This window comes from Branchiostoma lanceolatum, chromosome 8, assembly GCF_035083965.1.
Source record: "Branchiostoma lanceolatum isolate klBraLanc5 chromosome 8, klBraLanc5.hap2, whole genome shotgun sequence".
NCBI classification, from domain to species: domain Eukaryota; kingdom Metazoa; phylum Chordata; class Leptocardii; order Amphioxiformes; family Branchiostomatidae; genus Branchiostoma; species Branchiostoma lanceolatum.
In genome coordinates this window covers 1,405,630-1,429,570 of record NC_089729.1, presented here as the reverse complement: position 1 = coordinate 1,429,570, position 23,941 = coordinate 1,405,630, and the positions used below count along the sequence as shown (strand labels likewise).

Here is a 23,941-nt window from a genome sequence, read left to right as displayed (position 1 = left end):
CAAGCATTAACAGCCGTATTCCTTGGCCTCTTTTGTGGAAAAAATTTAAATGCGGCTTGAAGTTAAAAGGTCAATTTTGAATAGTGACAGCAAGGAAGTACGTGTAATAGCTATCTAATAATAGACTATTTCCTATGGAAGGACCTGAAATGAACTTAAACAATCAAAGTTAAAGTAGGAAGAACTAAATACATTTTTTCACAACTTTGTGTTTCCAGACCCGGCTGAAGGCAGGTCCACGCCTTTGAGAGACCGTAGTGACAAGCTGGAGTTCTCCAGGTTTGACATCACACGGGTGTTACAGAAGGGGTCCGCACTGCTGGGGTCCGCAGGGACTGAGTTCGACGTGGATGAAAATGAACTCGCAGGTATGCTTGTGCTTTCTGTCAACTTTTTTTTTTGGTATCCTCAAAATTTTACTAAAATTCAGCTACAGGTTAAACGTCTAGTAGCCTTATCCATGAAGTTAAATCAGCTTGTTCATTTTTAGATAGAAAAAAATTCCGCTGAACTGGAAGATCAACATGAAGTAGAGTCTGAGGGGGAGTCTGTACCTTGTGTACAGTTTCAGGGTGTGGATATTGTCAGATTCAAGTGTTCCTCTCACCCCTCTGTTTTCATCTGCACCTATTACTAAATTCTAACTTTAAGATCGCTGAGAAGTAAGGAGATAAGTTGGTGTGGTCTTCAGTCCCAGCTGGCTGCTGTTCACCTCTGAAGCAGTATAATCAGATCAACTTAAGATAATGACTCTCCTTGTGCCCAGCAGCAGCAGTGGATCCAAACGAGTACTTGCCAGACCTCTTACTGAATTTTCACTTTAAGATGGCTACAAGTACATGTATGCATTTTTGTGATTTTTATGATTCTCCTTCTCCCCGGCAGCCATGGACCCGAAGGAGCGGCTGGCGCACCAGAAGAGGCAGATCCACAAGCGGCTTGGTCTGGACGTGGCGGGCGCGGTGGGCGTCGACACGCAGCAGTTCTTCCAGGACGAGGACCTGGTGATGAGGCCGGAACTCAACAGCCACGCACAGAGGCAACAAAGAACACAGGTGGGAAGTCCTATGCTGTTGATCTTTCTTCTAGTTCTGGTGTTGTAAGAAGAGTAATGGCTCTGGTATCCACGCTGGCCCACTTCCCGCAAGTGTGTCCAAAAGAGTTTTGAGTCCACTAGTGGTGATCATCATAATGCTCATCTCTCTTTAGGTTGATATCCGTCTACTACATTGTTTTGCTTTACACGACTTTCCTCCCTTCACCCACCTGGTATAAAACTGGGTGCCTTCCGATACTGTGCCCTATATAGAAACAGTGGACAACAACCCACTGGCTCTAAGGTCTTAAAATGGCTATGGGACTACCTTTAACTTTTCTCCAGCTGTCTACTGCGGATCCGGTAGCCCAGGAGATAGCAGTGGTAAAAACTGGCATGTAATTTGTATAATGTCTGCCAGGTTCATTGAAGATAAAGATGAGATGGTAAAAAAGGCATTTTTTCTGTCCCTTTCTGTAGCTATCTGCAGCGGATGCCGTAGCCCAGGAGATGGCGGCGGTGAAACCCGGCATGAGCGCGCGGGAAAAGAACCGCGCCAAGAGAAAAGCCAAGTCGCTCGCCAAGCAGAGGTCAAAGGACATCCAGGAGGGCGTACCTGACCTCAGGTAACCCCGGCCTGTGTAGCAAAATTAGATCTAGAAATGTTGCAAAAAAATCCTCCTAATCTGGTACTCAGAAGTTCCTATATAATTGCATGAATTATCTTTGCCAAAAAATAGCATCCAGTTGCAAAATGTTCTGTTTCTCACACAAATTCCTTTGAAAATTTGGCTGTTTGTGAAGAGAACAAGTTAAAAATCTATTCAGAGTGTCTATAATAAGTTTTTGCCTTGAGACATGTCTTGGTTTATAAGTAAAGTAAGTACATGTATAGTATTACAAAAGTTGGGAGAGTATATAAAAGTTGGGGTTCCTATAGGAACAGCATTTCAACCTTTAGCACACTGAAGTACCCGTTTGGCTACCAGTTCTCTCTTGGTTGCGGGTAGGAAAAAGATTAAACCGCAATCATATAAGAACACTAAAGAACAAATACGGCCAAACAGTATACAAGGGCTACACTCTTTTAATTTGAGACATTGTGAATTTTATCTGCTGCAGTTCCAACTCCCAAAGCCAGGGGGAGGAGCCTGATCCCAAGAGGAAAAGGACCACGGCAGTCCTGGTGGACCAGCCGGCAGATGCAGACCGGGTCGTGATGGACCAAGTACTGGACAGCAGCGTCATGTTTGAGGAGGTCAGGGGTCATGTTTTTTTTTTTAAATCAATTCACCAGAGCCTGATGTTGCCATCGATTTACGAAGAAAGGCGGCTCAATTGTTACTGTAGCAGCATCTCTTCACCCTAGGCCAGAAACATCAATGCTCAAGACGAGCATGACTTCACTGACCCATTAGGAGAAGCAGGGGTTACGAAGGCTGCTCGGGAAATTCCCTACCCCATTTAGACCGGAACGTTTTTGAGCCACTCACACCGGGGCATGCCCCTACTCTTTTTCGAAAGATATGGTGGGTTCTTTTACGTGCTCAAGGTGTGGCTCTCCTCAAACACGGGACCTCCATTTAACGTCCTATCCGTTTGTTTGTTTTGTTATGAGAACTTGTTGATACTAACTGAGTCGTTATGGACCAAGTACTGGACAGCAGCGTCATGTTCGAGGAGGTCAGGGGTCATCTTGTTACACAGGAGTTTCTATATCTGATGTCATCTGCTGTTTCATGTGGACATTGTATAATCACAGCTGTACAAATGACCACAGGTGTACATAAGAACCACCTGGCCAAGGTGACCACCCTTTGTCAATTGGACACACACAAACATTAAGAATCCTGTCTAGTATACTATAGTGACCACCTGTCCACATAGACCAGAATTTATGTACTGTTGTCCATTGTTTCCATTCACCATGATTTTTCTCACCATTTTTGTTTCCCCAGTCAGAAGACTGGCCCTTCGAGTCCTTCTGTGAGGTGCTGCTAAACGACTTGTTCAGCCCAAGTTGGGAGGTAAGACTGGATTATCTGGTTTGTGGAAAGCCCAGAAATACATATAGGTTACTTTGTAGTTGTTGGCTTGATAATATATTCAGACCTGTACGAGTGACCACCTCTACATGAGAACCACCTGGCCGATGTACCACTTTTTGGCAATCCCTTTTTTCCGTTGACACATTTATAAAGAATCCTGGCTACTGTGACCACCTGTCCACGTAGACCAGATTTTATTGGTCCCCTGAGTGGTCCTCCTGGGGTAGATTCGGCTGTAAGCTCAATGGCAAGATGCAGGCAAGATCTTGAGTATAAGAAGTATTTTTTCACACCTGTGTGTTTCCTTCAGGTGAGGCACGGGGCGGGGACAGGGCTCAGGGAGATAGTGAAGACTCACGGGAAGGGTGCGGGGAGGACGGCGGACACACCTGCGGACCAGGTAAGGAGATTTTCATCTTTGACCAAGTTTGTATGAAATTTTCCTGGTATCTTCTTTGTAGAAGACTTAGCATATTACGTTTTAATGAGATCCTAAATGATTAGCCTCCCATCTAAACTTGAAGACTAAATATGATGATCATGTAAAGGAACAAGGGAAATATGTCAAAGGTTTTTGACAATGCTTCAGGGGCTAGCCTGATAGGATGATACCATTACAAATAAAAATGTATCATGTACACTAATTTTTGAAAATTTTGAAATGTTTGGTTGTTTGTTTGTTCCCCAGCTGGACAGCAGTAATCAACAGTGGTTGGAAGACGTCACCCTGAGACTGCTCTGTGTGTTTTCTCTGGACAGGTTCGGAGACTTTGTGTCAGATGAGGTGAGAAAATGTTGTAATTAACTTCTACTACACTGTATTAGTACGGTAGCTGGTGTCATCATGACTTTGATTTTTGAGCTTGTATTTGACTCTTCTTACCCCAAGTCTAGAAGCAAAAGAGGGAAAATATGAAATTATTTGACAATCACACCATCAAATGATTTGTTGATAAAACAAGATTCTTGTACAAACACCACAGTGACTATAATCAATTTAGAAAATATCATATTAATGCTTTCAAGAGTTTCCTGACAATGATGAGATATTTATTGATTTTATGGGGCGTACAAATGTACATTGCCTTTTTAAAGCTGTTGATTACACAGTAGTAATTATTGTCATAAAGCTACAAGTTCAACATTTGTCCCTAGGTTGTTGCCCCAGTGAGAGAGACCTGTGCCCAAACCTTGGGGGCCGTGCTGTATCACATGACCTCGGAGGGTGTGAAGGGGGTTCTGGGAATCCTGATGCAGCTCCTAGAGCAGCCCCAGTGGGAGGTTAGGCATGGGGGGCTGCTTGGGCTCAAGTATCTGCTGGCTGTTAGGAAGGTAAGATTTTGTGAGAATTCAAGGCTGTAACATAACTCTGGAATTGGGACATCACGCTTGCCCACTACTATTGGACGGTTGCCAAAGGAATAGCGCCTAATTTTGTAAATTTATGGGGGGAACAGATCTACTAGAAAGTAGTATCACTATCAAAAAGTAAGAGTGGCCATCAACAACAAATATTACAATGAAAGTAGCATATTTTTGCATCATTGATTGATTGATTGTTGATGAAGGGTGGACATCCAAGTAATAGTTGCTCAAGCAACTAAAATTTGAAAACGGTAACTTAAGACGTTTCTTTTGTCAGTAACTGATTGATTGATTGATTGATTGATTGGTATCTATAGGAACTAGTGGAGGCCACCCTCCCTGCCATTGTCCCGGCGATCGTCCAGGGTCTCCAGGACAGCGTTGACGACGTTGTTGCCGTGGCAGCTGCCAGCATCGTCCCTGTGGTTGATTCTCTCGTCAAAATACTCCCACAACAGGTAAGGACCTTTGGGCCGGAGTCATTTTGTCGATGTTCTTTTGACAACTATTTTCCACTTACTGGATCATCCTGCTCGATTGTTTATTAACTTTTAATACTGGAAAGTGAAAGAGATCTCAAACCAGTTCAGCTCGCTGAAGAGCTAATCTCCACTGGTCATGACAGAAAAGACAGACATTGTGCACAGTACTTACAGGTTCATTCTACGGTGGAAATTCCCCTAGCTCTTTTAGACGAGAATTATGAACAGTATAGATCACAGCTTAATGTCCTAGCTCTTTTTGACAAGAACAATGAACAGTGGATCACAGCTTGACGTCCCTTCGTAAGGATTCACAGTGGCCCTTTCCAGTAGCGTGCATGTCACGTGAGCGAACCAGCCTGGACATGAACTCCCAACCTCTGAGTTAGTCTTAGTCCAGAGGTAGTGTCACTAATAACTTAGATACAGGTATATTGACAACATGCTATCACAGTGTACACTGTATAGCTAGACATTATGTCACTACCCCAGTAAGTCTTGTACAGTAAGTCTTCTGCATTTACAAAACTTAACGAATTTTGAAATTCTTACTTTTCCCCCAGGTCCCCAGTATTGTGAAGATCCTGTGGGATGCCCTGTTGGAGCTGGACGACCTGACAGCCTCCACAAACAGCATCATGCTGTTACTGGCCTCCCTACTGACCTACCCGGGCGTCACAGCACAGACAAGGTAAGCTGTGATATTGCTGTCTCTATCCAAATGCTGTCCAACCCCAAGGTAAGAGTGTAGGTGCTGCTACTGACCTCTCTGCTGACCTACCCTGGGGTCACAGCACAGGCAAGGTAAGGTTGATAAAAGTATGAGTTGTCACTAGTCAAATGCTGTCCAACCCCAAGGTCACAGCTTATATAGGAGTGATACTGCTGTACCTGGTTTTATCTTGGGGTCATAGCACAGACAAGGTAAGCTGTGATATTGCTGTCTCTATCCAAATGCTGTCCAACCCCAAGGTCAGAGTGTAGGTGCTGCTACTGACCTCTCTGCTGACCTACCCTGGGGTCACAGCACAGGCAAGGTAAGGTTGATAAAAGTATGAGTTGTCACTAGTCAAATGCTGTCCAACCCCAAGGTCACAGCTTATATAGGAGTGATACTGCTGTACCTGGTTTTATCTTGGGGTCATAGCACAGACAAGGTAAGCTGTGATATTGCTGTCTCTATCCAAATGCTGTCCAACCCCAAGGTCAGAGTGTAGGTGCTGCTACTGACCTCTCTGCTGACCTACCCGGGGGTCACAGCACAGACAAGGTAAGGTTAAAGTACGAGTTGCCCTTAGCCAAATGCTGTCCAACCCCAAGGTCACAGCTTATATAGGAGTGATACTGCTGTTTCTGGTTTTATCTTGGGGTCACAGCACAGACAAGGTAAGCTGTGATATTGCTGTCATTATCCAAATGCTGTCCTACCCTGGGGTTACAGCACATGTACAGGCAAGGTAAGGTTAAAGTACGAATTATCACTAGTCAAATGCTGTCAAACCCCAAAGTCATAGCATACAATGTGGGAGTGATTATACTGCTGTTACTGGCCTCTCTGCTGTCCTATCATGGGGTGACAGCAAAGACCAGGTAAGGTATGAAATATGATATTGCTGTCAGCTACATGTTGACCCACCAGGTGTAATTAGAGTAATATTGCTGTTACTGGCTGCCCTACTGGTACGCCATGAGGTGACAACACAGCCAAGTAGAGACAGAATGTCAGTGATATTGCTGTAACTTTTGGTGATCACATTAAATTATTGTGCATTTTCCAATTTACCCGAAAGTAATGTTGGTTAAGTCTGACAGCAAACCTCATCCATGTTTTTTTTTTTAATTTCTAATTTCGAACTAACGAGGTTGCACCATTGCCGGTGCTGTGGCACATCTCGGGGCACAGTGACATTGTCTGTGTCCTGTCCAGCCCAGCACCTAGATCACCTGCTCCGATGCGCGACCGGGTCGGGTTAAGGCAGCCCACCTGGTCTCAGGTGGAGCAGACATGTTCCTTCAGTTTGGAAGAAGTATTGAAACTTTGACATCTGTTAAAAGCACATTTTGTAGACATGGTATGAAGGATATATTTATGGCATTTTTCATGCTTGTGCCGTGAAAGACTTGTGCATGCAATTACTTTGTTGAAGTGTGTACTGTCAGCCTACCTGCCTGTTAGTGAATGTGTGACTGTGTGTTAGGGGGAAGGAATAAAGTCATGTAAGCTCAGCAGTCTGTGACTTTGTTGTCTGGCCTTCTCATATCTGTATCCGTTACAGCGATTTGGTCCAGTGCGTTTGTGAATGTGTTTTGTCAATATTCTGAAAATTTGTGTTTTTTTCCGGCCAGTTCTGGAACAATGTTGACGACGTTGGTACCAAGACTCTGGCCCTTCCTGCATCACACCATCCCCTCTGTCAGGAAAGCCTCCCTAGAGACCATCCACACGCTGCTAGTCTCCGACAGTCCACAGGTTAGTCCTCACGAAGGCATTGTCTAAAGAGTGAGACTTTACCATATGTGAGCTACGTAATACTGTTAACTGAGCACTCTCTCTCTATCCATTTTAATGTCTTTTATTCCCCATCATATGGGGGTTGGACGTGCTTGCACATGGATGGGGGAGCCCCAGGACTCCTCATCAAGTGCAAGTCTTTTTTTGTAGCAAGAGTTTTTACGGCTGGATGCCCTTCCTAACGCCAACCCAAACCCTACTGTAGGGATTAGGACACTACGACATGACGTAACTCTAGCTGACAGACAATAAAGCACGCAGTCCCATAACCATTTAACAGCTTCTTGAATGTGCAAATATTATTTTTCCAGGCGCCGTGCTCTGATTGGCTGCCACCCCTGCTGCAGGACGCCTTTCGACACGTGTTCCAGCGCAGCATCACCGAGACCAGGGACAGCATCCTGGATATCATACAGAAGGTGACGTCTTCTCTTCAATGTTTTTTCCATGCAGTAAACAACAAAAATCCCATCTTAAACCTTTGAGAACTTTAAAACCGTGAGTTGCCAAGAACATGTCATAATGGTTTTTTAGTTCAGCTTCCGTAAAAATTGTGTTATGTTCCATAAACCCTGATTTTGACAGCTTCAAACAAAGCCACTTCAGCTGCAGTGTTCAGATGTCCTGCTGTAGCTATCGAAGAAGACAGCATTGAAGTACAATGTATCTGTTGCAGTTGCCTGCCCTGTCTCTGCACTGTGCATGCATCACGTTGTGCCTTGTATTGTTAAAGCTGACTTTTCAGTCTAAAGTTTTGTTAGGTCTAATGTTTAGTGATCCCTGATTAGGTGTCGAAAAAGTGTCTGCAGGAGGCACCCCTAGAGTACCTAGTGGCGGCCGCCTATCCCTGGCTCAGTGCCTGGTTGTGCCTGGTGTATTAAAGATGACATCTCTGTATGTTTAGGTCTGGTTGTGCCTGGTGTATTAAAGCTGACATCTCTGTATGTTTAGGTCTGGTTGTGCCTGGAGTATTAAATCTGGTTATCCTGTATGTTTAGGTCTGGTTGAAGTTACTGGAGAAGGCACCCCTGGAATACCTAGTGGCCGCCGCCTGCCCCTGGCTCAGTGCCTGGTTGTGCCTGGCCATGCAGCCGGCCCAGGTGCAGATAGACTCTGCCATGCTGGTGGACAGCCGTATGAAGGGAAAGGTAAGAACAAAAAATTTACAAAACTATGATTGTTTCCAAAATCATATCCAGTTGTTTGAGTAATTGCTTTTTTGGCGTATGATTGTAAGTACTCACAGTCTAAGCATACGATTGATTATACAACGTAAACAAGTAGAAAAGATCTCTAACAGTATCTAGTATCTGCTGTCTTTCATCAGTGAAAAGTTAATGCTCTCTGAGTAGCTATCTCTGAGTCTGATATATTGAAAGTTTTATTGCAAATATACAGAGTGACCGTATCCAGTTGTTTGCTTTATTTTGTGTAATGTACCTGGATGTCTAGCCGACATCAATGCAACATGACATGTTTTTCCCCATGTCTTCACCCCTACATGCTATCTAATATGTGGTATAATTAGGTGCCTGTAATCTGCATATTAATGTATTGTTAACACAGGAGAGAGGACCCTCCACTCCTAGGAGTCGGACAGCCCCCCTCATCAAGGAGGTACGGGAGTACATCGGAGGGGCGGAGTCGGTTACCATGGATACCCCACAGTCCAGGGACCACTGTGTCATTAAAGCACGTCTCACCGCTGTCAGGTAACCTTGACCTGCAACCTTGAACTGTCCAGTTTGAGTTAGGTTAAAGGTTCCAGACTCGCATGCTACTGGAAGGGTTGTAGTCATTAGGGTTATGGGTTGATAAGCTGTAGTCCATTGCTAGTTTATTTGTCTTTTTCTTAATTTCATCCCAAAACAACTGGGTTGCCCCTTCAACTTATAAAAGTTGATTTCCAAGAGGGCCCAGCATATACAGAACAAATGTTACATTCAGTGTGGCGTACTTTAGACTGAGATATTATTACAGTGCTTTGAATATCATCATTTCTGCTATACCTCCACCTGAACCTTTGACCTTGTTTCCCTATAGGTTACTGGGTTGCCTGTCGTCCTACATCGGACAGCCGCTTCCCACGTTACAGCCGGGTGAAACAGCGCCAGTGGACAGCTACTATGCCACCATCTGAACCACTGACCTTGTTCCCCTGTAGGTTACTGGGTTGCCTTTCATCCTACATAGGACAGCCGCTGTCCACGTTACAGCCGGGTGAAACAGCACCAGTGGACAGCCTGGGACAGCTGCTGTGCTTCCACCTGAGCGGGAAGTCTGCTGTCCAGAGGATGGTGGCAGCTCTGGTGGTCAGGAACTGGGCTGAGTTTCAGCAGGTTGGGTTCTGTACATCTCAAAAGATGTTGCTTTATTTTTTTTCAATGTAGATTGGAGAATGTGTACTAGTCAATGTGGGAAATGATAGACATTCCTATTTGTAATGAATCAGACCTAACTGCATTCATAATCAATTCTCTCTTTATTTTTGGTCTGGGATACTTAAAGTCTCAACAGTACTGTTGTATCAAAGTTTTGTGACGTAACCCTTTTTAAACCACAATAATCATTACATCTTACTAGTTAGTATATATACTAAGCCTTATTAATCCTCTTCCTCCCTTGTGAGACAAGTTTTCAGTTCAAGAAACTGTGAATTATTGTAATTCTATTCTATGAATCAGATATTCCTAATTTTCAAAATTCTCCTAAGTTTGAAGTAACGCTGTCTTAATCTTTTCTTTAATGCCCACAGCAAAAAAGCCAAGATAGCTGCTGTCCTGCGGCTGTGAGACAGCGGTTACAGGAGGTGCTGACAGAGAACCTGTACTACGACGAGATCACAGCGCAGTTCACCACCATGCAGACCGAGTGCAGGGTCAGTCACATGTCTGTTTTCGTCATAAAAGAGTTTAAAAGGTGGTTAAACTTAAAATTGCAATTAGTTCATATTTAAAGGGTTGATTACTAGCTTGGTTCAATTGTTTGATGACTTCAGGAAATTCACTGGCTAATTGACTGGTTGATGACTAGGCCACCTTGCTGAAGTGTTAACCATAAGATTAACATTGAAATAACTTATTGATTACAAGTCTCTGGTTCATCACAATTATGATGTTTGTACCTTACAGACGTTCCTGACTGCCCTCCAAGCCTGTGGCTGTCCTGTAGACACCGTCGCCAGACAGGGCAGTTTGCTGACTGTAGAGCAGGCCTCAGCCCTGGCTCTGACCCCCTGCAGTCAGGGGGTGATGCCTAACCAGCTACAGGTGGGTGAATGGGGTGTTGGTGAATGTCAGTGTTTGAATACACTATGGCGCAAGCAGTAACGCAACCCCGCTTCTTCGCCATCTGGATAAAATTCTGTGGCTCCTGGGGCCCGAGTTCAATCGTAGGTTTGACTCCAGCTCAGACATGTTGTAAGGGATTGCATTTATCATTTCGGATGATGATGTAAAGCCAGCGGCCTCGTGTATGAGGGAGCTTTAGTCATAAGCCTCAAGCGTCAAAACTCTGCACGTAAAAGAACCCATCACACTTATCGAGAAGAGTAGGGATGACCTGATGTGCTTGGACAAAAATGCGAGCCATAGCAAAGCCACATTGCACTGCCAATAGCTATACTTGAGAAAGCATCATGCTTCACCCCAATTTGAGAATGACTGCTTTACCTTTTGTTTTCTCCCCCCAGAGGTTAGAGGGTAGGCGCCGTGCACCATCGGCACGTCGAGTGCAGTGTCGCCCGCGCTATCGTGTCCCTCCAACTCCTACCCTAATCTATAGAGATCATTGTCTTTCCCCAGAGGTTAGAGGGTAGGCGCTGTGCACCACCTACACGTCCAGAGTAGTGTCGCCCCGCGCTCTCGTGTCCCTCCGACTCCTACACTAATCTACTGATCATTGTCTTTCCCCGCAGGTTAGTGGGTAGGTGCCGTGCACCACCTGCACGTCCAGTGCAGCGTTGCCAACGCTCTCGTGTCCCTCCGACTCCTACCCTAATCTATAGATCATTGTCTTTCCCCAGAGGTTAGAGGGTAGGCGGTCACAGCTGCAGGCGGTGGTGCAGGAGACCGGTGCGGAACACGCCGTGCACCACCTGCGCGTCCAGTGCAGTGTCCCTCCGACTCCTACCCTAATCTATAGATCATTGTCTCTCCCCAGAGGTTAGAGGGTAGGCGGTCACAGCTGCAGGCGACGGTGCAGGAGACCGGTACGGAACACACTGTGCACCACCGGCACGTCCCGTGCAGTGTCGCCCCCGCGCTCTCGTGTCCCTCCGACTCCTACCCTAATCTATAGATCATTGTCTTTCCCCAGAGGTTAGAGGGTCGAAGGTCGCAGCTGCAGGCGGTGGTGCAGGAGACCGGTGCGGAACACGCCGTGCACCACCTTCGCGTCCAGTGCAGCGTTGCCAGCGCTCTCGTGTCCCTCCGACTCCTGCCCGACAAACTCAACCCCGTCATACGCCCGCTCATGGACACTCTCAAGAAGGAGGACAACTCCCTTTTGCAGGTGAGATGCTCTTTTTTTCCCACATTCTTTTTATTCAATTTACAAAAATATGCATGGAACCCATTCATCAATGATCACTGATAACAATTAGAACACAATGCTCTTAGCACAAACCATGCCAAGCAACCAAGTGGAACAGGCAACCACACGCAGTTACAAGTCACATAGAAACAGTCAAGTCCAAATTTTTACTAACTTAAAAACTCCATGCTAAGCAAACAACTTACCCAACTACAAATGTTGCAAGCATTTTTTGTGGTCCCCAGGGGACATGCACACCCCACCCCACAATCAAAATTGAATTTGGAGGTCAACAGACATCATGGAATTTACTGTATTGATGAATCTCTTAAAGACTTTAAATTAGTGATTGGAAGCACTCTAAGACTCTTATTCTTGAGTTCTAACACTAAAAATGTCTTAAACATGCATCCGCAAAACATAACATCACTGCATTTACAATATACCTCAACTAAAGACTAAAGATTAAACTGAAGAATCTCAAATAAACAAACCTTTTCCTTCCCCCTCCCCCTCCCCAGGAATCTGCTGCTCGAAGTCTTGCCTTGCTGCTAGAACAGGCCATGACCAGGACCCCATGTCCCAACCCCAAAATCACCAGGAACCTTCGAGGGTTTGCCTGTGCGGACTGTGTGCAGACGCCGCTGGTCACACAGCCTTTACAGCCTCTCAGGGGTCAGTCGCCAACATTTCTTTCTTTTCTTTGAGCTTCGAGGTCAGATCCTTGAAAAAGCCACACGCAAGGCGAAACTAGTCGGTGTGGGCTCGAATAAAGTTCTAAACGGGAACTATGCGGCTACAGGATCTTTTCTGAAGACATGGCATGAGTGTGTGCAGTTGGTTTGAAGTTGTCCACTTACTACTACTTTTTGCCTACTTTTCTTTGAAATTTGTCGCAAATATTTCAACAAAATTGATCGCTTTGTGGACAAAAAAAATACAGGTGACACAATCATGCACTAGTTTTGTACTAGACAAGAAAAACTTACAGTAGACTAAGTGGTAAGTTGGAAACAGATTTTGAGCAGTGAACACCTGGCCATGATCTGTAAATTTTCATCATGACCAGTTTAATGCACATTTTCTGACATACTGGTAGCTTTCATCACACACTTTATATATTTATTTACAACATAGCAATTTGAATCATACTTCTATTGTGTGTTTCGATGTATTGTACAATGTATATAGCATTTTTCTTGACAAAATTATCACTTTTCGGACCTCCTCTCTTTTGAAATGTAGAACCAGTCTCCAGGCCAGCCAGCCCAGTATTCGGCTCTCCTGCGGCCACCCCCTCCCCCTCGGGCAGGGGTACTCCCCCTGTGTTCCCCCCCACCACGGAGGGGGTGTCCAAGACCTCAGGAATCCTTACGCTGGTCAGGCAGCAGAGGGAGGCTGCCATAGCAACAGCCAGCAGGCGAGGAGGGCGTGGCAGGAAGGCCATGGGGTTAAAGGTCGACATGGAGGTACTGGCTGAGGATGATGAGGTGGGATGTCACGGATAAATAGAACACACTTATTCTGCCATCTTAAATTTAGACGTCATCTACCATTTGAAATATCATGTTACATAATAATGAATAGATGAGATAGGGAGGATTGTAGGTTTAACTAACTGTAACAGTATCAGATAAAGTTTTATTTATTTTCATTTGATATATATTAAGGGTAGTCCCTTCAGTGAACTGAGTAACTGATTTCCAAGTGAGCCCTAGATATTTGTTTAGAAGTAGAATGAATCACCTAATGCTTACTCAATCATAGAGAAATCTGTTAGGAGGAGCAAGATTTTGTGCTCAAGTAAGGGGTATGTGTGAATGTCCTCCATTAAACAAATTTAGCTTGTGTGACTTTATCGTAATTTCATTTTTTCTGAAAAGCAGATCCGTGGATCTGAGATGGACCCTGGTAAACTAAAATAAATTGAATTGAAATTTAAAACAAAACAAAAAAACACAGTCAAGTCAATAAAAGTAAGACCTTTATTTTACTTCAAAATGCTTGTTCGACCACACAGCCGCTTTTCAACAGAGTTAAAGTAGAGGGGGAGGAGTCACGGATAAGAGTAAAAAAACAGTGATGTCTAATCGAATGAAAACTCCTCTGTAGGCTCAGAAGCTGGCTGCCGTGCAGGTCCGTGGGGCAGGACTGGTGCTGACACAGATCGCCAGGCACTTCAGCTCCGGGCTGACTACGGCCCTGCCGACACTGTGGGACGCCACGATGGGGGCACTGTCATCGGTTAACCCTCCTCCCGATGCAGGTATGTACTATTGTAATGGTGGGGGCACTGTCATCGGTTAACCCTCCTCCCGATGCAGGTATGTACTATTGTAATGGTCAGAGCGCTGTCATCGGTTAACCCTCCTCCCGATGCAGGTATGTACTATTGTAACGGTCAGAGCGCTGTCATCGGTTTACCCTTCTCCTGATGCAGGTTGGTAGTTGGAATGGGTTGCAAATCGAAGCCTTTTGTCACATTATTGTAAGTTTGTTTCGCTCACCATTAAAAATCTTAAGAAGTTAGAACTGCCTTAAAACAAGTTGATGCTGTATTAGTTTCCAAATGACATGCAGATACAGTGTGTACATCATACTTCCTATTCTAGAACGCACCTTGATGCAAATTGTCCTTACCAACATTTGAGCATACTTCTGTGACGCTCTTGTGCCCAGTAGACTCCGCCCACGACGGTCCAGCCCAGGACCTGGTGAATGCACTACAGGTGGTGGAAGTGATGGGCCCAGCCTTACATCAACAGCTACATACACAGGTCAGTTGTTATGCATGGTTGCAACTCCAGAAACTTGCTTAACATTTAGTAAACATCAGGTCAAAGGTGCCTGGGACTGGGAGTCTGTACTACTGTAAATGCATTTGAGTTTGCATGGTTTTAATTGCGCGGTAGGGAGAAAATGGAGTGGTCAGGGTGGTTTTAAGTTCGCATTTGAAACAATAAAAAGACAAGGGGGTAAGAGGGCAAAAACATTTGTGGTGGTTTTAAGTTTGCGCCAAAGAGCTTACGGCGAAAATTGCGAACGTAAAACCACCGCTGTATTTACGGTATCCCAAGTCCCCCATTTAAAAAAAAGTGAAAGTCACTCGTAATGTATCCCAGCTGGTGCAATTGCTACCCCAGCAGTGCACCTGTCATGTGACTGCAGCGGTGGGTCTTATTTGCCTGGGAGTCTGTATTATCCCTGGTCTAGTGTTTAGTAACCTGCCTCTGGACCAAGTGGTTGGGAGTTGCCCGACATGCACCCAACTGGAAAGGGGTCGCAGTCCCTAGGACAGGACTTTAAGCTCACTGTTCATTGTACTTGTAATTTCCCCGGTACAATTAACATGTAAAAGACTGAAAATAACATCAGCCTTTTCTGTCACAACCAGAGGAAGCTTCAGTTGGTTAAACTGGTTCAAGATCTTCTTAACATGGTCACTTGATATACTGTACATGTTTTCCTTATTCCAGCTTGTCCAAGTGTTACCGCAGCTGTGCACCTGCCTGCACCACCCCTACACCGCAGTAAGGCACATGGCTGCCAGGGTTCTGGGCATGCTCAGTACAGTGGTTACCGTGGAGACCATGAACACAGTGCTGGATCATGTGATCCCCATGCTGGGTGCATCGGATGAGGTTCAGAGGGAGGGAGCCATGGAGGCACTCAGCTGTATCCTTCATCATTTCTTTACATTTTGTTTTATTTGTTTTTATCTTTTTTTAAGTTATCGATTCATTGATACTTGAACTCAATAAGGCAAACAATCTTCATGATTACCAAATTTCCTTGATCTTTGCATGCTTTAGCCTTCTTCAGGACCAGTGTGAATGGCTGATTGCTCTAGAAATTGTGATGTTATTAGCAGTAACATCAGCAATTGGTCAAAAGTATTGGGAAATGAATTATGATTCTTTCTTCATAATATTCTGGATTTCCTTAACGAGGCTGTTGTACCCAGACATAGTAAGCTAAACTAATTGAAACATCAATTTTTAATTTCCTTAACGAGGCTGTTGTACCCAGACATAGTTGAGAAGTTGGGAGTTGAGATGATCCCGTACATCGTGCTGCTTGTGGTTCCGGTGCTCGGCAGGATGAGCGACCAGACGGAGTGCGTGCGTCTCCTCGCCACACAGTGTTTCGCCACACTAGTTAGGCTCATGCCGCTCGAGGTGAGGAGAAGGCTGTTTGTTCGATTTTCAACTTGTGGCTCTATAAACTCTAAAAATATATAATCTATTTTACTCTAATGTATAATCTATTTTACATAATCTAATGGCCCTAAATTTACGAAAAACATCACATTTTCAGCTTAAATGTTTGCGATGCAGGTGATCATCCATTTCCTTTTTGCTGAAGATTAAAAGCAGATAACATCATGACAAAGTTTGACTTGAATTGTCAGCAACTTACAGTTTGTATATTAATTGAATTGTCCTCTTTTAGCTCCAAAACTCAAAGACCCCAAATGTGATGTGTGATGTGAAAAAAATATTCAGCACATTTGCAGTGGGGAACCTTGTGTTAATTTTTTAAAACATTCCCCAACAATTACAACTGTAATAGTTAACTCAAATGTTCTCTTTTTTCAGTAAGCCAAGCACACATGTGCACTGGTATCTCTTCTTCTCTTTGTCTAAATCATTGTTTGTTTGTTTCCTTTTAAGGCTGGAATCCCGAACCCTCCCAACATGTCAGCAGACCTGATCGAGAAGAAAACCCAGGAAAGGAGGTTCCTGGAGCAGCTGCTGGATAACTCTAAGGTGGAGAAGTACGTGGTACCAGTCCCCATCCAGGCTGAACTCAGGAAGTATCAACAGGTAAGGAGTCTTCGATTTACTTCTCTATAATCATACTGTAACATCTGTTAACATTTATTGGCCATCTTGATCAAATTTCGTGGATCTGCGGGTCCTAGGGTTTGCCCTAGCTCCAACAAGTTGTTAAAGACCCCAGTAAAACTATATAAATACGGGATAATGTAAACTATAGCCTTCAGTATGCACCTGGCAGCCGTACAGTGCACATCAGTGGAGGCCTGGCTGAGAAAGTTTACCATGTACAAGTTACTCTTCAAGTCATGTTTGAATTCTATAGATAACATATAAGAATTTGAAGTATGGCTACACATAAAGAAGTTAGCTTGAAGGACAGTTAGCCAAGAAATAAAGTAATGACAACACTGGCTTGCAATTTAGTTTGAGACATTGGCTAGCAGTTATATGTACTGTTCTACAGAGCCCTATTCTATGCTGGTTACAACAACAAGAAGACGCAAAAAATCCCAAGTCATATTTCTAGACACACAACCTAGGCTAATGTTGGGAAGACATTGAAAATTTATATCCATTTAGACACTCTAACACAACGTTGACAGGGTCGATTTGAAAGTTTGAAAATTTGAACAAGGTTGGCTTCCCCCAAACTGAAAGTTGTAGATAGCATTGTCTTGATTATCCAAGGGATCTTATCTGATTGAAACTTCCTTGGATTATGTGACTTTTTGATAAATATCTGGGCCATTCTGCATGGTTTGATACTGTTCATAGAAAAACCAGTACAGAAAAAAGTTTGAATTCTCTGACAGTTATTATGGTAATCTGTCCCTGCTATTGTCCCAGGCTGGCAGACATCTAATCCTTTTATGAATTTATGTGGTTATGGGGGATTAATCCAGCCCTCAACCTGCTGGGCAGCTCACAGTAGGAGCACTCCCTTTACGACTTCCCCAGGGCAAGGTTTTGGTTCCTTTAAGGGATTGCATTTGTCATTTCGGATTGTGGTGTAAAGCCAAATGTATATGGGGAAGCTTCAGGTGTTAGTCTAAGTGTCAAACCTCTGTACATAGAAAAAAAAAACACTATTGTGCTTGGCCGAAAACGCAAGTTGTAGTTTAGCCACATTACACTACTAGCTACTTGAAGAAGCATGATATTTCACCTCAATTGAGGATGACTTCCTTACCTTATTCTTCCCTTATTCCAGGATGGTGTGAACTGGCTGGCGTTCCTGAACAAGTACAAACTGCACGGGATCCTGTGTGATGATATGGGGCTGGGCAAGACGCTGCAGTCCCTGTGTATAGTGGCAGGGGACCATTTCCATAGGGCTGCAGATTACAGGGTAAGATACAACGTACAGTATATGGTGTCATAACTCTATACCATTTCCATAGGGTAACAGTCTAACAGAGTAGATAAGATTTAGCCCTATGCCAATCTGTGTGTATCAAAGGTGGCTGGGAACTACTCCCCAAAACAAGGGATATATTGCTTTTTCTGATCCGTAAATTTCATTATAATATTTTGTATACTAGTGTATACTAGCCTACAAAAATACTGGTGCGCCCACAGTAAAAAAGAATAAGGTGCACGGCTCCAAAAGAGGTGCACAAAGTTTCACATGCACCCACTCCTAAGCCCTGCAAAGGGTAACAGAGTACAGGGTAAGATACAATGTATATGGTGTCATGCACTCTTTACCACTACGGTGACCATGGGGTAACAGAGAGTATGTTATATTAGTAACACTATATTTGATATAGTTTTAGCCTAAGGAAAAACAAATATTTGAAAACCTCGATTCTGGGTTGATAACTCTGGAAAACTTAAAGCAAAAAGGAAAAGACAGGAAACTTGAAGGCATGACACTATTTCTTGCTCTTTTCTGAGTTGTTACTAGCTCTATCTGTGTCTCGTTTTCCTTCTGCAGAAGTCGCGCCACGCTGACTGTGCCCCCCTCCCCTCCATCGTGGTCTGCCCCCCCACCCTGACGGGACACTGGGTCTACGAGGTGGAGAAGTTTGTGTCCTTAGATCACCTGAACCCCCTGCACTACACAGGACCCCCCTCCGAGAGAAATAGGTCGGTGGAAAAATGATTTAACGAACCATGACTGTGGATTTGTCCATATCAAAATCATAATTATAACTGATGTATATGACTTGTATAATAATGTAAATTTTGTCAATGGTAAAATGAAATATCCTTGTGTAAATTTGTCAATGGCAAAAAATAGATATGATGAAGTCTGTGTAAATTACCATCATGGTCACAGAACTGCACAGGACCCCTTCTGAGAGAAACCTGTTCTGTGGAAAAAATGATAAACAGTCAAAATTGCCCCAAAAGACCAATCGGGTTTGGTAAAATCTAGTCTATGCGGACAAATGGTCTCTAGAAACAGGATTTTTAATGCCTGTTGTGTCAGTGTGGAAAATCACATAACTAAAGGGACCAACATTAGTAAGACTTATTGTTGAGGATTGTTTGCTTCCCTCTCAGGTTAAGAAGCCGAGTGAAGAAACACAACCTTGTGGTGGTGTCTTATGACATTGTGAGGAACGACATCGATTTCTTCAGGTGGGTGTTTTTGCATCTTCAGGTATTTACTTCTACGGCAACTCAGAATATATTCTAATATGAACTAAAAATAGAAATTTCATCCTACAATATGTGTACTTTGCATTCAATATGACTTGTGCAGTTTAAATAAGATGACTGTGCAATCTGAATTTACTGTGTGCATTCTGTGAATTTTTTTCTCCTTAAAACTCTTCCTGCCTCAGGACCATCCAGTGGAACTACTGTATCCTGGATGAAGGGCACATCATCAAGAATGGCAAAACTAAGGTGAGTGGCCATATGGGAATGATAGCGACTGGTGCTGTTTTTGCACAAAAGCGTGGAAACTAAATATATAGTAGTAAAAGGATATAGGATTCTGAAAATTTGAAGGAATTCTCACTTTATGGATGGCAACTGCATCCAGACACCATAAATGTACCGTCACACTGGCTATATATAGGAATAAAGTATGCTGATGTTTAATGGGTTTGTCTCTGAAAGCCATGGTAATATTTCTTTAAGCCATGATAATTGATTTCTGAAATGCATGCACCAGATGTATGACTGTACAAATTTACATGATTTCATATTTACAAAGTGTGTGTTTGTTTGTTGCCAGATTTCCAAAGCCGTGAAGCAACTGCAGGCCAACCACAGACTGATTCTGTCTGGCACACCCATTCAGGTATACATGTATAATAACTGCTCTATTCATTAGAGACATGTGATATTGATTGCATTCTTCAGAACCCCATTGTCTACTGATTAAGTACAGGTGTTATAGGCCCCCACACGCCTCAGGATTGAAAGAGTTAAATACAAAATAATGTACTCTTTGATAATCGTGATCATCTCTTTATTGTTGTTGTTGTTAAACAGTGTTGTTGTTGTTATCATGTGTTCATTTCCCCTTCATTCTACAGAATAATGAACTGGAGCTGTTGTTTGACTTCCTCGTGCTTCATTCATTCATCCAGTCTTTCATTTCTTCCCTCTCTTCTTATAGAACAATGTACTGGAGCTGTGGTCTTTGTTCGACTTCCTCATGCCGGGGTTTCTGGGTACAGAGAAACAGTTCATGGCCAAATATGGCAAACCCATCCTTCAGTCACGGGACGCCAAGAGTTCCTCCAAGGAGCAGGAAGCAGGTGAGAAGGAGTCTTCTGGTTTTTAAACCTGGTTTGATAATGTGGAAGAGGCCTAGTAACACACTCGTTAACGACAATAAGATGGATCCTTTGATCAATCGCATATTCCAATATGTATATTCTAGAAATGCTCAAATTAGTAAGTTAAACTTTGTAGTAATTTGACTATGTTTTTTAGCGTGGTCTTTACTCAGAATGACCTGAAGCCATATTGCTATCATCTACTGCTATTAATCTTTTGTTCACAATAATTTATCATGACTTAGCCTAGTATGTAATCTATGGCAATATATTTTCTGACTCAACTCGCTGAGTCGACTTGGAATCGACTTACAGTTCAAAACCATGTGTGTAAATCGGGCCTATTTAACGTTGGGTAACATAAATTCGGGATTTTTCCGATAATGGTTGACTGAAATCAATCTAGCAGAACAATAAACCATCCTTTTTTTCTATTATTCTGTCAGTATCATGTACTATCTTTGCACTAATCATATATATGGTAGATTTTGTCTCTAGTCGTGCTGACACCATAATATTTCAACTTGAAACTACCGTCCGCCGCACGCACAATGACGGTGCTGTCGGACAGGGGTGAACATTAATTCGGGAGAGAAGATTCGTCTTGAATATCTTCCCGCTAATAACATTTTATACAGCAGCTATTCGTTCCATCCTTGGCTTGAGGAGAGTGCTATGGATATAGACGTGTCCAAGTAAAAAAATACACGAAAAAACGGCCGTACCGCACACATCAGGCCTACGGGAACAACCCGTGTGTTGAGTCGGTAGCTATAGAACGTCAAAGTCGACATCCACCGTCATGGCAACGTGTACATTATTCATGGAAAGTTAGCCGGATGCCGTAGCATTGATAATACTACTATGTCCATGTATTCCTTGTTGTGTTAGGAGCAAACTTTGAGGAAAATATCGTCCTCAGTCCACAATCACACGCAACATTTAGACAAAAAAGTGCTCCTCACAAACCTTTGTCGTCTGCTTGACAACAGGATTCTGGGTAATGATATGGCGGCGGGAAAATACACGTGCCGTAGGTTGCAGCAACAAAGAGGGGTTTTGATGATTGATCACACTTAGAGTCCAATTGCAGATCAGCAATTTTAAGAAAATAAGTTGTCTTGTAAATGATTGTGTTTAGCAGGAAGCGGATGTGACATTTGTCTTATAAACCAGCCGACAACGATGTATTGTGATTCTCCCACGAAGCCCTCAGACTGTTTCAATAAGGGACGGAGAGTTTTTGTCCTCGTCGCCTTCTAATGCATGCTTATTGAAGCTTTTCAGACAGTGTTCTGAATACGTTAGTCTGTCAAGTTTGCATTTCTAGCGGTATTACTGATGTTGCATCTAGCACATATCCCTAAATACCCCGTTTTCGAAAAATCCCGAATTTAAGTACCCCACGAATTTATGTTACCCAACGTTATCTCAGTTTGAAATTTCCTCAGGTCTTGCCTAGCACCTGTGTTATACTTTACCAATAGTAGTATCTACTGCAAAGTATTAATTGATTGATTGATTGATTAATCTTTTCCTTCCCTCCTGTCCACTCTGTTTAGGTGCCCTTGCCATGGAGGCGCTTCACCGACAAGTTCTGCCCTTCCTCCTCAGGAGGATGAAGGAAGACGTGCTACAAGACCTGCCGCCCAAAATCATCCAGGACTACTACTGTGAGCTCAGCCAGCTACAGGTAAGGGAAAAACACCATTCATCATCATCATCATCAGTCGACGAGCTTTCGCTACGACGGGGTTATACCGCCCCTTACGGGGTGACATACCCTTTCGTTGGCTGTCATACAGACGGGGATGCGCCAGTTCTCCCGTCCGGGTGAATGGTGTAAATCACCGAGTGGCTGATACGAGACGGAGGTTCACCAGGCCTCCATCCGGGTGATTTGTAGTGAATCACCAACTCCAGACAGAAGGATTTGGACCATCGCACACCGGGGCATGCCCCTACTCTTTTTCGAAGGATGTGGTGGGTTCTTTTACGTGCGCGGGGTGTGGCTCTCCCCAAACACGGGACCTCCATTTAACGTCCATTATCTATGCCCCAGCAAGAACAAAAGGACTTACTTCAGAAATATTCATCAGTCAATCAAACTGTGCAATTAGGCAATATAAATCTGTACACAATATTGGGTACCTGTCATGTCAGAGATTTTGTTTGAACCTTTGTTTATTCTTATGAGAAGCTTAGCTCGGCATGCAATCCACTTTTCATTGAGATCATGAGAGAAGAGGTAAGGGTCAGATAGAATATTACAGAGATACAAATTATGTCTATATATACATGGTACAAAACATATAATTGTGAAAGTTGATCAAAGTGTGGTTCTGCTCAAACACTGAGGACCTCCAGCTTTACGTCCCATTCAAGAGGACATTCGTAACAGAAGCTAGGTAGTGCTGATTTTCAATGAAGAAATAGGTGTAAAGTGCCTTTCCCAAGGGCACAAAATTGGCGTCTGCCAGGGATTTAAACCCTAGTCTACAATGGTTGCCCTAACGTCTGAAATCAATACTACCTTGCCACTTGAAGTCTGTGTGCCAATGGAGAACTGTACTTTTTTGTGTCTACTAGAGAACTTTGTACAGTTGCAACATGCTGTCATCTTGTAAACTATGACCCCTGACCTTTCTCCTCAGGTTCAGCTGTATGAAGATTTTGCCAAGTCCCAGGCCAGGAAGGGCGTGGAGGATTCCATCACCATGGCAACAGCAGACGAGGAGGAGAAGCCGAAACGGACAACGCACATTTTTCAGGTTAGATAAAAGACGTCATAAAAGAAGTCATACCTATTTTATGAAGCAAAGTTGAATAAAATTGGACTTACCCAACTTTTTGACTGTCAATGTTTGTCACAGAATGGAGTTGTACAGTCCAAAATTTGTGTAATTCCAAATTTGGTGTTGGAAATTACAGTAACTGGTTCGACTTTGCTTCTGAATGATTTCTATCAAGTTACACAGATGAACTTTCAAGCTACCAGTCAATAGGGTCTGTGACTTGTTCTACCCTGAAATATCCACAAAGTATGTGACGTGGGTCTAGACTCCTATAAGTATTTGTACAAGACTTAAATCCATTTCAATTAAACCATGATTTGGTATTCATGATCAGAAAGTCCTCCAAATCTTGAATCTGTTCTTTACTTCTTGGAGGCTTAAGTTCCATCACATCAACAATACACTAAGCCCTTCTATCTGTCACAAAAGGAAAGGCTCTTTCAGCCCATAAAGTTGACTTTTTTCCCAACTTTTCCTCCCAGGCTTTGCAGTACCTTCAGAAGGTGTGTAACCACCCGAAGCTGGTGCTGTCCCGCAGTCATCCCGAGTTCCAACAGGTGGCGCTGCAGCTCATGGCACAGAACTCCTCTCTGGACGACATCCAGCATTCGGCCAAACTAACAGCTCTCAGGTGGGTTATGTGGATGTC

At 43.6% G+C, this 23,941-nt stretch overlaps 1 protein-coding gene across 1 annotated transcript in view; it reads left to right on the top strand.

Moving 5' to 3' along the window:
- The window catches only part of LOC136440464 (TATA-binding protein-associated factor 172-like), a 30,179-nt gene that overhangs the window by 2,476 nt on the left and 3,762 nt on the right, over positions 1-23,941 (top strand). Inside the window, exons 4-38 of the mRNA XM_066436513.1 lie at positions 219-368; positions 886-1,055; positions 1,517-1,662; positions 2,159-2,301; positions 2,676-2,719; positions 2,995-3,063; positions 3,395-3,484; positions 3,773-3,868; positions 4,240-4,416; positions 4,767-4,907; positions 5,495-5,622; positions 7,278-7,401; positions 7,755-7,862; positions 8,442-8,591; positions 9,010-9,155; positions 9,608-9,782; positions 10,199-10,321; positions 10,575-10,712; positions 11,761-11,955; positions 12,498-12,651; positions 13,222-13,466; positions 14,089-14,242; positions 14,659-14,753; positions 15,453-15,651; positions 16,006-16,154; positions 16,650-16,802; positions 17,968-18,105; positions 18,694-18,845; positions 19,266-19,343; positions 19,550-19,613; positions 19,948-20,013; positions 20,335-20,476; positions 22,060-22,190; positions 23,152-23,268; positions 23,775-23,923. Of these exons, the coding sequence (XP_066292610.1) occupies positions 219-368; positions 886-1,055; positions 1,517-1,662; positions 2,159-2,301; positions 2,676-2,719; positions 2,995-3,063; positions 3,395-3,484; positions 3,773-3,868; positions 4,240-4,416; positions 4,767-4,907; positions 5,495-5,622; positions 7,278-7,401; positions 7,755-7,862; positions 8,442-8,591; positions 9,010-9,155; positions 9,608-9,782; positions 10,199-10,321; positions 10,575-10,712; positions 11,761-11,955; positions 12,498-12,651; positions 13,222-13,466; positions 14,089-14,242; positions 14,659-14,753; positions 15,453-15,651; positions 16,006-16,154; positions 16,650-16,802; positions 17,968-18,105; positions 18,694-18,845; positions 19,266-19,343; positions 19,550-19,613; positions 19,948-20,013; positions 20,335-20,476; positions 22,060-22,190; positions 23,152-23,268; positions 23,775-23,923 (4,699 nt within the window). The remainder of the gene's footprint in view (positions 1-218; positions 369-885; positions 1,056-1,516; positions 1,663-2,158; positions 2,302-2,675; positions 2,720-2,994; positions 3,064-3,394; positions 3,485-3,772; positions 3,869-4,239; positions 4,417-4,766; positions 4,908-5,494; positions 5,623-7,277; positions 7,402-7,754; positions 7,863-8,441; positions 8,592-9,009; positions 9,156-9,607; positions 9,783-10,198; positions 10,322-10,574; positions 10,713-11,760; positions 11,956-12,497; positions 12,652-13,221; positions 13,467-14,088; positions 14,243-14,658; positions 14,754-15,452; positions 15,652-16,005; positions 16,155-16,649; positions 16,803-17,967; positions 18,106-18,693; positions 18,846-19,265; positions 19,344-19,549; positions 19,614-19,947; positions 20,014-20,334; positions 20,477-22,059; positions 22,191-23,151; positions 23,269-23,774; positions 23,924-23,941) is intronic.